Source organism: Gopherus evgoodei, chromosome 3 (genome assembly GCF_007399415.2).
Source record: "Gopherus evgoodei ecotype Sinaloan lineage chromosome 3, rGopEvg1_v1.p, whole genome shotgun sequence".
Lineage (NCBI taxonomy): Eukaryota > Metazoa > Chordata > Testudines > Testudinidae > Gopherus > Gopherus evgoodei.
In genome coordinates, this window is record NC_044324.1 from 158,276,105 (window position 1) to 158,290,086 (window position 13,982).

The 13,982-nt window shown below is 40.1% G+C and overlaps 1 protein-coding gene across 1 annotated transcript in view; it reads left to right on the top strand.

Moving 5' to 3' along the window:
• Window positions 1–13,982, top strand: part of BIRC6 (baculoviral IAP repeat containing 6) — a 338,471-nt gene that overhangs the window by 117,692 nt on the left and 206,797 nt on the right. The window contains 2 exon segments of the mRNA XM_030557127.1: window positions 702–828; window positions 3,289–3,399. Of these exon segments, the coding sequence (XP_030412987.1) occupies window positions 702–828; window positions 3,289–3,399 (238 nt within the window).

Sequence of the window (13,982 nt, forward strand, 5' to 3'; positions counted from 1 at the left end):
TCCTGATTATGTAAGGGCCACACATGAAAAAGTAGAGGCCCATTTACGTGTTTTGCCCTTGCATGTGTGCGCACACGTGCAAATTGAACAGTATAAACATGGATAGTTGGGGGCCTACCTTTCAGTTTGTATGCACACTTGTAGTTACTAAGAACATTTGTGTGCCTCCCCACATCAGTTTAAATATTTAATCAAAAGTCTATTGCACTAGCAGATTTTGAATAGTATAGTCCCATCATTGCTTGTGAGTAATGAAAGTCACTGGCTTTGCGCATGGGGCATTCCAAAAGTTGTTATATGCTGAACTTCTGCTGAGATCTTAAATATTGAGATTTTCAGGCAATATGTAAGCCATTCTTTTCTAAGAGAAACCTGGAGCATAGATAATTCTTAATTGTGTTTAAAATACAGAAATAAAAAAGCCATTGCCAGACTATAGTAAAAGTATTTGTACACTATGTTAAGTGAAGCTTAATTTTACTTGAAATTGCTGTATATCTGTTCGAAGTTTCAAAGCTCTTCTGAAGAAGATTGTGCTTGGTTATCCTTGTCGCCAGAGTGGTGATAGCAGAGAATGTAAAAAAGATAATTAATATTTTAAAAATCAGAACTGTTTGTTTTTCACATTTCAAAGTGTAGACGTACATTTCTGGTTTTGCTGATTTGTTACATTATATCAGTTATTTATCTTTTATTTTCAGCTTGAATCGCTTCTACAGTTATGGCTCACATTAAGCCTGAATTCCAGCTCCTCTGGGAGTAAAGATAATGGCGCTGACGTTTTCCTTTATAATGCTAATCGGATACCTGTAATTTCTTTGAACCAAGGTAAAAATATTCTAGAATGAGATAATAGGTGTGTAAACAGCTAGAGTATGATTTTCACAAGTGTGTCTAGCTTTGACATCAGTGGTAAAACTTCCTGCATTTTTTTTCCAGAGACTCCTCTGGCTTTGTTTTCCTTAACATAACTTTTGTGAATGTTATTCATAGGTTATCAGAGAGCATTCTACCAGCTTGGTCTTTCTGGAAGGGTGGAAGAAACCATCACAGGATACTGCTCAGAATTAGTATTATTAAATTTCAATGGTTAATATGTTGCTGTTCTATCATTCCTATTTGTTCTGTGAGGACTTTATTTGGAATGCTATGCCTGCCAGAAGCAGGAGATATATCTGACATCCTTCTCTAGTAAATGCTTCTGTGACACCTTCCTCTGCCCCACTCACTCCCATTAAAGGCTGTGGAAGAAAATAAGCTCTTTGAACAGGTTAGTCCAAAGAAGGTGGAGATGGAAACTTTTTTTCTGCTGTTTCAAGAAATAAGTAGGGCTGCCAATCGATTAAAAAATTTAATTACAATTAATTGCTCTGTTAATAAAAGAATACTATTTATTTAAATATTTTTTGATGTTTTCTACGTTTTCAAATATATTGATTTCAGTTACAACACAGAATACAAAGTGTACAAGGCTCACTTTATATTTATTTTTTATTATAAATATTTGCACTGTAAAAAACATTTGTCCATGCTGATGACTGGTTCTGCTCAATAACGATCCAAGTCAGTGCGAACTGATGCATGTTCATTTCCGTCATCTGAGTCAGATGCCATCAGCAGAAGGTTGATTTTCTTTTTTTGGTGGTTTGGGTTCTGGAGTTTCTGCATCAGAGTGTTGCTCTTTTAAAACTTCTGAAAGCATTCTCCACACCTCGTTCCTCTCAGATTTTGGAAGGCACTTCAGATTCTTAAATCGTGGGTCAAGTGCTGTAGCTCGCTTTAGAAATCTCACCTTGGTACATTCTCTGTGTTTTGTGAAATCTGCACTGAAAGTGTTCTTAACGAACAACATGTGGCTGGATCATCATCTGAGACTGCTATAATGTGAAATATATGGCAAAATGTGGGTAAAACAGCAGCAGACATACAGTTCTCCCCCCCAAGGAGTTCAGTCACAAATTTAATTAACACATTATTTTTTTTTAATGAGCGTCATCAGTGTGGAAGCATGTCCTCTGGAATGGCGGTTGACGCATGAAGGGACATATGAATTTTTAGCACATCTGGCACGTAAATGTCTTGCGACGCCAGCTACAACAGTGCCATTCAAACGCCTGTTCTCACTTTCAGGTGACATTGTAGTTAAGAAGTGGGCAGCGTTATCTCCCGAAAATGTAAACAAACTTGGTTTCTCTTAGCAGTTGGCTGAACAAGAAGTAGGACTGATTGGATTTGTAGGCTCTAAATCTTACATTTTTATTTTTTTTTTGTTTTTGAGTGCAGTTACATAACACAAACCTCTGCATTTGTAAGTTGCACTTTCATGATAGAGATTGCTCTACAGTACTTTTATGAAGTAAACTAAAAATACTGTTTCTTTATCGTTTTTTTACAGTGTAAATATTTGTAATAAAAATAATATAAAATGAGCACTGTACATTTTGTATTATGTGTAATAATTGAAATCAATATATTTGAATGTAGAAAAAGTCCAAAAATATTTAATAAATTTCTATTGTTTAACTGCGATTAATCACGATTATTTTTTTTGAGTTAATCATGTGAGGTAACTGTGATTAATCGGCAGCCTTAGAGATAAGCAAAGCATCTTTCACCCAGCCTGTACTGCTTCCTGCCAGGTTCCACTAGTGAATCCTGTCACGTGCCCTGAAATCTCCAGTGAACATGTTACTGGGGATTTTGCTACTGAAATGACAACCCCACAGCGTAACCTGAGGAGTGGATTTTGATCCACAAGGAAAAAACGGCCTGGTCATAGAAAAGTCTTAACCTTGCTAGCATATGAAGCACTGAAACAAATCAGTCACTGTCTCATTTATTCCATTCTGTAATTTGGGAGACTTTGGGGATCTAGCTTAGTGGCAGCCTGGTATGAAGGCATACCTCAAATTTTCTCCTGTAAATAATTGTGGTTAGCCTTCCTTTATTTAAAAAAACTACAGAACTCTTCAGCAAAGTTAAAAACATTAAAGCCTACTTTAATGAAGTTGCATTCTTGAGTCTGTTAGCCATAAAATGTAATAATGTATTCCTTGAAAACAAAAAAATTCATATTTTTTTTTCATGTGCTGCTTTTGTTTGATGGAAGGATTTTACATTGACGTGAAAAATTCTGTTTGTGTTAATTCATGTACAGTATCTTTTAAATGCACAGGATTAGCAGCAAAAGAAATGTAATGAACTTTTAGTCCTAATATAAACTCCTGATTATTACCTTTTGTTAAGGGCTCAGTATTTTGAAAAAATAAAGTGTGTTCTTCTTTACAGCATCAGTAACTAGCTTTCTGACAGTCCTGGCCTGGTATCCTAATACCTTACTCCGTACATGGTGCCTTGTGCTTCATAGCCTAACTCTTATGACGAACATGCAGCTTAACTGTAAGTTTTCTCTGAGTGGTGTTGTTGTTATGATGCTTGAAAACTAAATTACAAATGAAATAAAGTAAAATAAATAAATGCAGGGGAGGTTTCAGGGGATAGGTCGTGAATTTTGGTACCATTCACCTGCAGAGTGTCTGAATCTTACCCAGGTTTTGTAGTGACTTACTATAAATCCATACTATGGGTGATGTCGTGTGGAATAAATAGATAATTTTAAGTGTAGTTCATCTAACAAACCTCTGTTTAAAATAGAGTATTCTTAATGAGCATATCTGCTGTTTTCAATCTTACCTGCTCTCTTCAGTGACACAAGTTTTGCTGCATTTTTTATTCCTATTAATACTGCATAGTTAACATCACAAAGAGAGGGAGCTGAATTCTGTTCCTTCTTGTACATCATCAGAATGGCATACTAAATCACTTATACTGTTCACTCTGCCTGTAAACAGTAGGTTCTTAATGATGGCAACATTTTTATAACTGGTGATGGAAGGGAAAACTCCGCTTGACTTTCACTCACTTGAGCTGTCAATAAAAAATAGGAAAAAAAGAGAAAAGAAAACATGCAAGGTAATTTAGCTAGGTGTTTTTCCCCAACATAGCATATATCCATAATACCTCACTACAGTGGCATGACAAGCACTTCAAAGAAGTTTAATTGTTCTTACATTTCTGTCAATCTTTAACCTTCGCTGTAAATCCTTTGTTTTTGTTAACCCAAAAAACTAGTAAGCAGTTAACTCTTCTGACTTATCTTTTTTTCCTGTGAATAGACACTCTTGTATGCTCTTCTAAATTTTACAATGAAGAAGAGTTTGAACGAAAATGTAGTTTTTATTCAGATGCTGCCGAGTGGAATGTAAGTTAATTCACATAGTTATACTTCACCAGCACACATGCAGTTAAATCTACTTACTAAAATAACCCTTTAAGATAAAAATATTTCTGTAACCGTTTTTTAACAATTAATTCCCTAGTTCATTCTGAATATCTGGTGACATCACTTAACAGCAAACGCAGACAAGAAATTCCAATAAATTTTTTGTCTGTCCCTTGTTGAAAGTGTTGGTGCTAATTAAGAAACTATAATTTAGTATTTCTAGGACATCCGTTGCTACCTTGTCTAAATGTCACACTGATAAATCTCTTCTAAAACACTTGATATTTTCAAAATTCTTTACCAACTTTTAATTAACCTATGAGCCCACACAACATCCCTTTTGAGGTATGTAAGCTATCTTCTTCCTCTTATCCCTTCATCTACTGTTGAGTAATTGTTCAAGGATCTGCCATTTTCCTCTGTTTGAGGTGATATTAAGGTCCACCTGCTTACCACCTTCTCTGATACAATCCATCCATTGCTTTCTCAGCTTTCCTCAGGGTCTCCTGCCATACTATCTTACACCAGGTCCTCTTTCTTTGAGGTAGGTAAATGTTGTTGTTACCATTTGACAGCCAGAGAAACCAAGAGGCCAAGTAACTTTCCCAAGGGTGCCTAGTGAGTAAATGGCTGTCTATAACCCAAGTTGCCAAACTCAGTCCTGTGCCAAATAGTACACCAAGCTGTTATGGAGTTCTTAGACTATTTTTCACTCTCAGCAGATTGAAACAGTACTAGCTTTCACTTCTAGTTTTCTTTTTTCTTTTGTTTTTTGGCTTTCTCTTTCCTCCCTGCTTTTTGACTAAAATGATGTTGGTACTCTAACTTCTCTAGCTGTGGAGTGATATTTTTTGTTCATGGTGCTCCATCTGGAGCAATTTGTGAGAAGCACTCCACAGAATAGGCGTCACCTGATAGCAAAGATCACCTTGCTATCCTACAGCCTTCTAGTGTCTCAATTTTTCATCTTTATGGAATAGGAAGAGAATAAATTGTTTTTTCTTCTACCCACAACAAACTGTCTGTCTTTTCAGATGAAGAGCTTGAGTGTCTTTTCATGATCAACATTCATAGTCTGAGTTTATAGAGCTAGTACCTGTTTTCTGTCTGAAGACAAGAGGCCAGGTCTTGCCTGTACATCTGTCCACTCAGGGCATCAGACAAAAAAAATTTCAAACCTTGTTAGGGGAACACAATCCTTTTTATATTAACTTTTGTAAACCCTCTATCTATTGTTTTAGCAATTTAATCTGGAAATTTATAGGACTATATGAGCTGGTCATGCCTAATCTTAAAATTTAAGCTTTGAGAAATAACATGAGATTATCCCTTTTTTGATCACCTTTTGATTTGTTTTGTAATTGCAATGAGGAAATTAGTCTTGGCTCTGAGCACAGTTTTGAATGTATTTAGAGAGGGAGAAATGATCTAAGGTTTGACACTGATGCAAGATGGAGAGTGCAAATGGTCTGGTTCTTCAAACGCGGGGACTTCTTTTCATTCTTAGATGTGCAAGAGATCTGAGAAATGTGACTTTGTCCTGGCAAAGAAAGGAGGGTTTTTATTTTTCCACTTCCCTCTGAACTCTCTGATGGTTTAGGCTGCCACAGAAAGATGTATGCAGCAATACCCAACAGTCACCACTGATAAGGAGGCCAAACATCTGGACCTGCTGGGGAGGAAGGTGTTTACATCTACTAGCCTCCAATTTTTTATATTGAACCATCAGGCTGTGTTGGTTAAGTATGATCTAAATTATTCAACATTTCTAGGGACTAATTATCCCAGCAGAACAGGGCTTAATTTCAGGTCTTTATTAGCGAAGGCAAGCTGGTGGTCAGAACTGCATTAGTCTGTGGCTGATGCAGCTGACATTGGATCAAGGTCAATGGCAACTGCTATCATGATGCGCCAGGAATCATGGCTCACTCTTCCAGGTTTCCCAGGGAGGTCCAAATACTGCAGAAGACTTGCACTTTAAGACCCTATATGGGTGGGGGGGGAGGGGGGAGTGGTGAGGGGAAATATATATCCTTGAGAGGAGAAGAAAGGCAGCAAGTACAGATCATTTGCTGTAAAGATGTCAAAAACAGCTTATACTGCTTTTAGGCAGGCAGGAGAGAATCCTCAAAAAAACCAACAGGAAAACTTTCTTCTTTGAGTATTTGTCCATGTGGCTCCTGCTCTGTGCACATGTGACCTTTTGTACAAGATCAGCGTCTTTGAATAGCAGTGTCTTTTTGGGCTGCACGTGCACCTTACAGATATTTGCACCATTAACTTTCATTATTGAATTAATTAGATGTTTGATTCACATTCTGATTAATAACTGGGAAAGTTGCTTATCAATACTGCAAATGACTGTTTAGTGATTACCAGACAGCACTGTATGAATGTATCTGTCTCAGTATGACAAAAGATGGAGGAAGCAGTAGGAAAGGAAGAGGACTGGCAAAATGGAACACACAATTTTTCTAAAACAAAATGTGAATATTAGGAGTTGTTAAATAGCAAGATAGAAAGGATTCTTGTTCATCTCAAAATGCAGAAAAATGTTTCTTTTGGATTCTCCAAGATAAAATGTTTCCTTGAATAAAGCTGTCTATTGAATTAAAAGAGCAGTACATAAAGTTTGATCTTGAAAATGAGACTTTATGCTATCATCCTCAAAATGTAGCCTCAATGATAACTTAAGTCACTGTTCCAGGTTTTCCAGAATCACTATATAAGCTTCATTCAGGAGCTCTATCTTAAGTCTTCAACACCCCCCTGTGACAGAGTCAGGCCAGACAACTGCAAGAGCGTGCTTCTGCTGAAGAGTCTCTCTTAAACATATAGGCCATGAAGCAAGCATCTCTGGTCCCTTGGGGACAAGAGGATGCCCTGGTCTTGCAATCTCAAAGCCCAAAAAGCTGAAAGTACGGAGCAATGCAGCTCTGTCATCTGTTTTTGTGGAAGCAAATGAAGACATGATTAACTTGAAGCTGTTCTTCAGCAAACTCAAGAAGAACTGCAAAATTGTCTTTACTTCCTTCAGGGAGAGCATCACTGGGAATTTCTATATACAGGTGGTTGTTGTTCAGCACTGCCCTCCAATTAACATGTTTGGCCTCTGTAAGCCTTGAGCCTTATAATGTTACAGGCCCTATGAGCTGAAAAAGAATTACCTCAGGGCAATTAGGGACACCTGAATCCAATTAAAGGCTGCCTGAGACCTTTTAAAACCCCTCCTTTGAGAGAAAAAGGGAAAGATAACCTGCTGCCAGGCTAGTGGCAGCAGGTTATAAGCTTATCGAGGGTGAGAAGCTGTGTTCCTTGTCATAGGGGAAATATCCAAAACTGAGTACCTGCCAGGGAAAGGACTGACACCCCAGGGCAAACAGGACTGCAACCTGCCCCAGTGAGGAGGCAGGGAAAAGTATCCCACTTTTGTGTTTGATACTGTTTGTTTCCTTTTTGTTTGGTGGAGGATCACCCCTTAGGCCGACCCTGAGGCCTACCCTGAAAATATGACCAAGAGGGGCTGATTTACCCCAGGCCTGCCATTGCAGAGGGGGGAAGTGCTAAGTCTGGCAAGATGAGGGAGGTGCCTTGCCAACCCTCCCACCTCCCCCCCAAAAAAAGTGTTTATACTCAGTGATTTGGGTCACAGAAATATTGAAAGGTGAAGATGAGATTATTTAAAAAATGGCAGGTGTTTTTTGGGGCTAATTTCACCTCCAGGTAATGCACAAGGAGCAATTTAAACACTGTACCCTGAATACACTCGTCCATAAAAAATTAACATGCAGTTTCACTACTTAATGTTGCAAGTGAAAAAGAAAAATTAAGGAAGAACAAAAGAATCACCACTAACATTACTGCGAGATGGGTGGTTGTATGTGGGTACGTCTACACTACGGGATTATTCCAATTTTACATAAACCGGTTTTATAAAACAGATTGTATAAAGTCGAGTGTACGCGGCCACACTAAGCACTTTAATTCGGCGGTGTGTGGCCATGGTCTGAGGCTAGCATCGATTTCCAGAGCGTTGCACTATGGGTAGCTATTCCATAGCTATCCCATAGTTCCCGCAATCTCCCCCGCCCCTTAGAATTCTGGGTTGAGAGCCCAGTGGCTGATGGGGCAAGAATCATTGTCACGGGTGGTTCTGGGTAAATGTCGTCAGTCATTCCTTCCTCCGGGAAAGCAACGGCAGACAATCATTTCTCGCCCTTTTTCCCTGGATTGCCCTGGCAGATGCCATAGCACGGCAACCATGGAGCCCATTCAGCTTTTTTTTTTTTTTTTTTTTTTTTTAACAGTCACCGTATGTGTACTGGATGCCGCTGGCAGAGGCGATACCCCAGCGCTACACAGCAGCATTCATTTGCTTTTGCATGATAGCAGAGATGGTTACCAGTTGTTCTGTACCGTCTGCTCCCGGTGTAATTTGGCAATGAGATGACGGTTATCTGTCCTTCTGTACTGTCTGCTGCTGTCATGGGTGCCCCTGGCTGAGATCGGCTGGGGGCGCAAAAGCAAAACTGGGAATGACTCTCGGAGTCAATCCCTCCTTTATAGTTTCTAAAAATAGTCAGTCCTGCCTAGAATATGGGGCAAATGTACTAGAGAAGCAGTGTATCAGAGAGCACAGCTGCTCTGTGTCAGATCCCGCAGAAATGATGAGCTACATGCCATTCAAAGGGGGTGGCCCTGCAACAACCCCACCCATTGCTTCTGTCCTCCCCCAACCTTCCTGGGCTACTGTGGCAGTGTCCCCCCATTTGTGTCATGAAGTAATAAAGAATGCAGGAATAAGAAACACTGAGTTTTTAGTGACATAAAATGAGGGGGAGGCAGCCTCCCAGTGCTATGATAGGGTTAGGGTTAGGGATAGTCCAGGCAGGACATTAAGCAGTGTGGGGGAGAGGAGCCCAGCATCCCGCTGCTATGATAGTCCAGGCAGTACAGAATCTTTTCTTTTCACATGAAAGGGAGGGGGCTGATTGAAGCTCAGCCCCCAGTTGCTATGATGAAGATGGTTACCAGCCATTCTGTGCCATCTACTGGGAGTGACTGGGAGTCATTCCTATTTTCACCCAGGTGCCCCTGGCCAGCCTCAGCTGAAGCCAGCCAGGAGCACTCACGGGTTGATAACAAGGACGGTTACCAGTCCTACTGCACCATCTGCCACTAGGGAGGGGAGAGGAGTGAATACTTCTCTTCACTGCTGCAGCATCGCGTCTACCAGCAGCATTCAGTAGACACAGGGTGACATTGAAAGAAGTCAAGGAACGATTTCTTTCCCTTTTCTTTCATGTGGGGGGGGGGAGTAAATTGACTAGCTATTCCCTGAACCACGCTGGACAATGTGTTTGAACCTACAGGCATTGGGAGCTCAGCCAAGAATGCAAATACTTTTCGGAGACTGCTGTGGACTGTGGGATAGCTGGAGTCCTCAGTAACCCCTCCCTCCCTCCATGAGCGTCCGTTTGAGTCTCTGGCTTCCCGTTACGCTTGTCACGCAGCACGGTGTAGCCTGTAGATTTTTTTTCAAACGCTTTGGCATTTCGTTTTCTGTAACGGAGCTCTCATAGAACAGATTTGTCTCCCCATACAGCAGTCAGATCCAGTATCTCCCGTACGGTCCATGCTAGAGCTCTTTTTGGATTTGGGACTGCATTGCCACCCGTGCTGATCAGAGCTCCACGCTGGGCAAACAGGAAATGAAAATCAAAATTTTGCGGGGCTTTTCCTGTTTATCTGGCCACTGCATCCGAGTTGAGATTGCTGTCCAGAGTGGTCACAGTGGTGCACTGTGGGATACCGCCCGGAGGCCAATACCGTCGATTTGCGGCCACACTAACCCTAATCCGATATGGTAATACCGATTTCAGCGCTACTCCTGTGGTCAGGGGGGAGTACAGAAATTGGTTTAAAGAGCCCTTTATATCAATATAAAGGGCCTCATTGTGTGGACAGGTGCAGGGTTAAATTGGTTTAATGCTGCTAAATCCGGTTTAAACGCATAGTGTAGACCAGGCCTTAGAATATATTGTTGTGCTATGTTTTAATCTATAAGGAGGCACAGACTTTACAAAAATAATTGAATGAGGTTTTTGGGGATACTTGATAGGTTATTGGTTGACACTACTGTCACTCTCCATGGACATCTGGCTTGATATAATTAGCCACAAAGTGAGGAAAACAAATGGGGAAAGGATAGCTCAGTAGTTTAAGCATTGGCCTGTTAAACTCTGGGTTGTGAGTTCAGTACTCAAGGGGGCCACTTAAGGATCTGGGGCAAAATCAGTACTTGGTCCTGCTAGAGAAGGCAGAGGGCTGGAGTCAGACTTTTCAGGATTCCTTCCAGTTCTATGAGAGACGTGTATCTCCATATATTATTTAGGACAAAATACCAAAAAAAAAAAAGAAAGGAAGTTATGAGTGTTGCCTTTTAAATATAAGTCATAAATTGAGCCCAGAACAGAATGAGGCTGAGATTTGGTAATGGGTACATAATCCTGAGCTGTTTCATTCTCTTCTAGCATTTAAAATGGATGAGACCAGTTTCCACTGTGACAGGATCAGGCCAGATGGCTACAGGAGGGTGTTAGAAGGCAGATATATTAGTCTCCGATTAAGTAGATCCCTTTTCCCTGGGTAAGGTAAAAAGAGCAGTTCCAGAACAAGCAGGAACTTGCTGGAACCAGCTAAGGCAGGCAGACTAATTAGGACACCTGGAGCCAATTAAGAAGAAACTGCTAGAATCAATTAGGACAGGCTGCCTAATCAGGATACCTGAGTTAAAAGGGACCTCACCTCAGTTGTAGTGTAGCGAGGAGCTGGGAGCAAGAGGCACTAGGAGCTGAGGGTGAAAAGGAATGTAGCTGGAGGACTGAGGAGTACAAGCATTATCAGACACCAGGAGAAAGGTCTTGTGGTGAGGATAAAGATGATGTTGGGAGGAGGCCATGGGGAAGTAGCCCAGGGAGTTGTGGCTGTCTCACAGCTGTACTGGGAGGCACTCTGGACAGCTGCAGTCCACAGGGCCCTGGGCTGGAACCTGGAGTAGAGGGCGGGCCCGGGTTCCCCCCAAACCTCCCAACTCCTCATCAGACACAGGAGAAATTGACCTGGACTCTGGCTTCTACCAGACGGGAAGGTCTCTGGGCTATTTCCTGACCCACATGGTGAATCTCCGAGGCGAACAAATCCGCCAATAAGCACAGGACCCACCAAGGTAGAGGAGGAACTTTGTCACACTACTCTGAATCTACATTTAAAGGAGGTTGTGCAGTTCATTGTATTAAAATGGTGAAAAGTAGTAGAAATAAAATCATGCAACACAAAACATCTGAATTCAGATGAACTTCTAAAAATTGTGCAGGCAGCTGAGCATCAGTTGAGTATGTCTTTATCACATTCAGATTGGATTAGTTGAAACTTCATAATAGGTTATGTTAGGGTGATCGGATGTCCCGATTTTTGGGTTTTTTTTCTTATATAGACTCCTATTACCTCCCACCCCTTGTCTCGATTTTTCACATTTGCTGTCTGGTCACCTTAGGTTATGTACTAAAAAGAAAAAAGTTGATATATCATGTCTTGCAGCAGTTACAAGAGTCAGGAGTTTAACTAGTTATTAGAGATTATAGTATTTTTTTATTTGCAGTGTTAAACTTTATTTTGGACAATATGTGCCTTTTTTATGCTTAGTATAAATATGTTTTTGAAGAATATCAATGTTTTTTTTCATTTAATTAAATATTTTGGATGTGTGTGTGGTTAGAGAAAATCTTAAACTTGTTCAGAATGATAGTATTGGTTGCTGCCAAGGTAAGCCCTAGATTGGCAAACCGTATTTGTTTTTCAGAGGCTTCATTTTTCCCTAGCTTGATCCTCTTCAACAATTTGCGCACCTATCCTGCTGTTTCAGATTCATCTTCCACCAAAGCAAGGCTGACTTTCCTTCCTTTAGCATAGTCAAATGTGGACTACAGCACATCCCTTCTTTGCTGTTTCATGGGGCTGATGCTGCCTACCTCTGAGGTTGAGAAGGCTGCTTCAGCCTGATTTTTCTTTGAGCCCATTTAGTTTTCTTCTTCAGTCTTGGCTTAATTAATTGGACTCAAAACAATATTGGCAAATCAATGTGAAGCATATGCTCTTTGCACCTCTAATAATCTCTTTCAGTATGTGTTTGCTGTATCTACTTAATATGAAAAATCTGTAATAGGTTGTGGACTAGCAACTTATGACAAAGGAAAACTACTCACAGAAAATTCTTATTTTTGTTTTCCTCTTCTCCTTCCATGGTGTTTCCCTCCGTTTTCCTAGAGGAATTTCTTTTCATGGCAGGCTTCTCCAACATTATAACTTTTATTTCACTGCTTCGAAAGCTTTTCAGTTGAGATAGAAGTTGTCAGGATTTAATACTGATCTTGATTGATAGTACTTTGCCTCCTGATGGGTGGAGAGTTATTAGTTAGCGTAAGGAAACTATTGTATAATGAAGAGGAAGTCTCTGAGAGACAGAATTACTGGTAAGTACTTTTCCTTTTTCGCTCATCTACAACCTTTCCACGGTAGAAGCTATTCTTGATAAGATAGATGCCAACGAAACTTTCAAATACAAAGAAAGCAAACTTTCTCAGTATTTTTTCCTCATCTATGGGATGAAGTCTGTCTGTCTAAATAGATGTTCAGGCCAGTGCAGTTGGATGAAAGTAAGTAAATGTATCTATTCCAGTAGGGCTTCCACACTTTCCCAAGTCTGTTGTAGTTGAGTTTTCTTAACTGTATGTAAGGCATGTGAGTAAGTTTGCTATGTATTCATTAAGCCTTATTTTGGATCATCTGATATATTCTAATTTTACCTGTATTTTCATATCACACTCACCCCCAAACTTGGGGTGCTTGTTCCTACTGATAAATCTCGAAGTATATATAGTAGTTGCCAAAAATGTGCTGTAAAGAGTAGATAGAATACATAGTCCTTGCCTGAGAGCTTAATGAGTGCATTTAATAAACAATAGAAAAGACTGGGCTGAGGAAGATCAAAGGTTAGAACAGAGTTCTCTGAACATACACGTCTACCCCAATATAACGCGACTGGATAGAACACGGTAAAGTAGTGCTCCAGGGGGCTGGGGCTGCGCACTTCAGTGGATCAAAGCAAGTTCGATATAACACGGGTTCACCTATAATGCGGTAAGATTTTTTGGCTCCCGAGGGCAGCATTATATCGAGGTAGAGTTGTATTGTCTCCACAAAACTAGAACTTGCTTCTGTCTTAAGAATATTTTACGGGCGAATTCAGAAATTGAGTGGAGTGACTGGTGTGGAACTTGATTAATGAAGAATTAAAAGAGAGTACTGTAATTAATGCCTATTAGCATGGGTTTATGGAACCCTTATCCTGTTAAACTAACTTAATATCTTTTTTTAAAATGAGACTACAAGCTTGGTTGATAAAGGTAAGTGTTGATGTAAAATACTTAGACTTCTGTAAGATGTTTGGATACTGCATGACGTTTTGACTAAAAAACTAGAATGATACAAATTTAACATGGCACACATTAAATGGATTAAAAATTGGCTAACTGATCTCAGTGAAATTGTAAACGGGGATTCGTCATCAAGCGGGTGTGTTTCCATTGGGGTTTCACATGGATTGGTTCTTGGACCTATGCTGTTTAATATTTTTATCAGC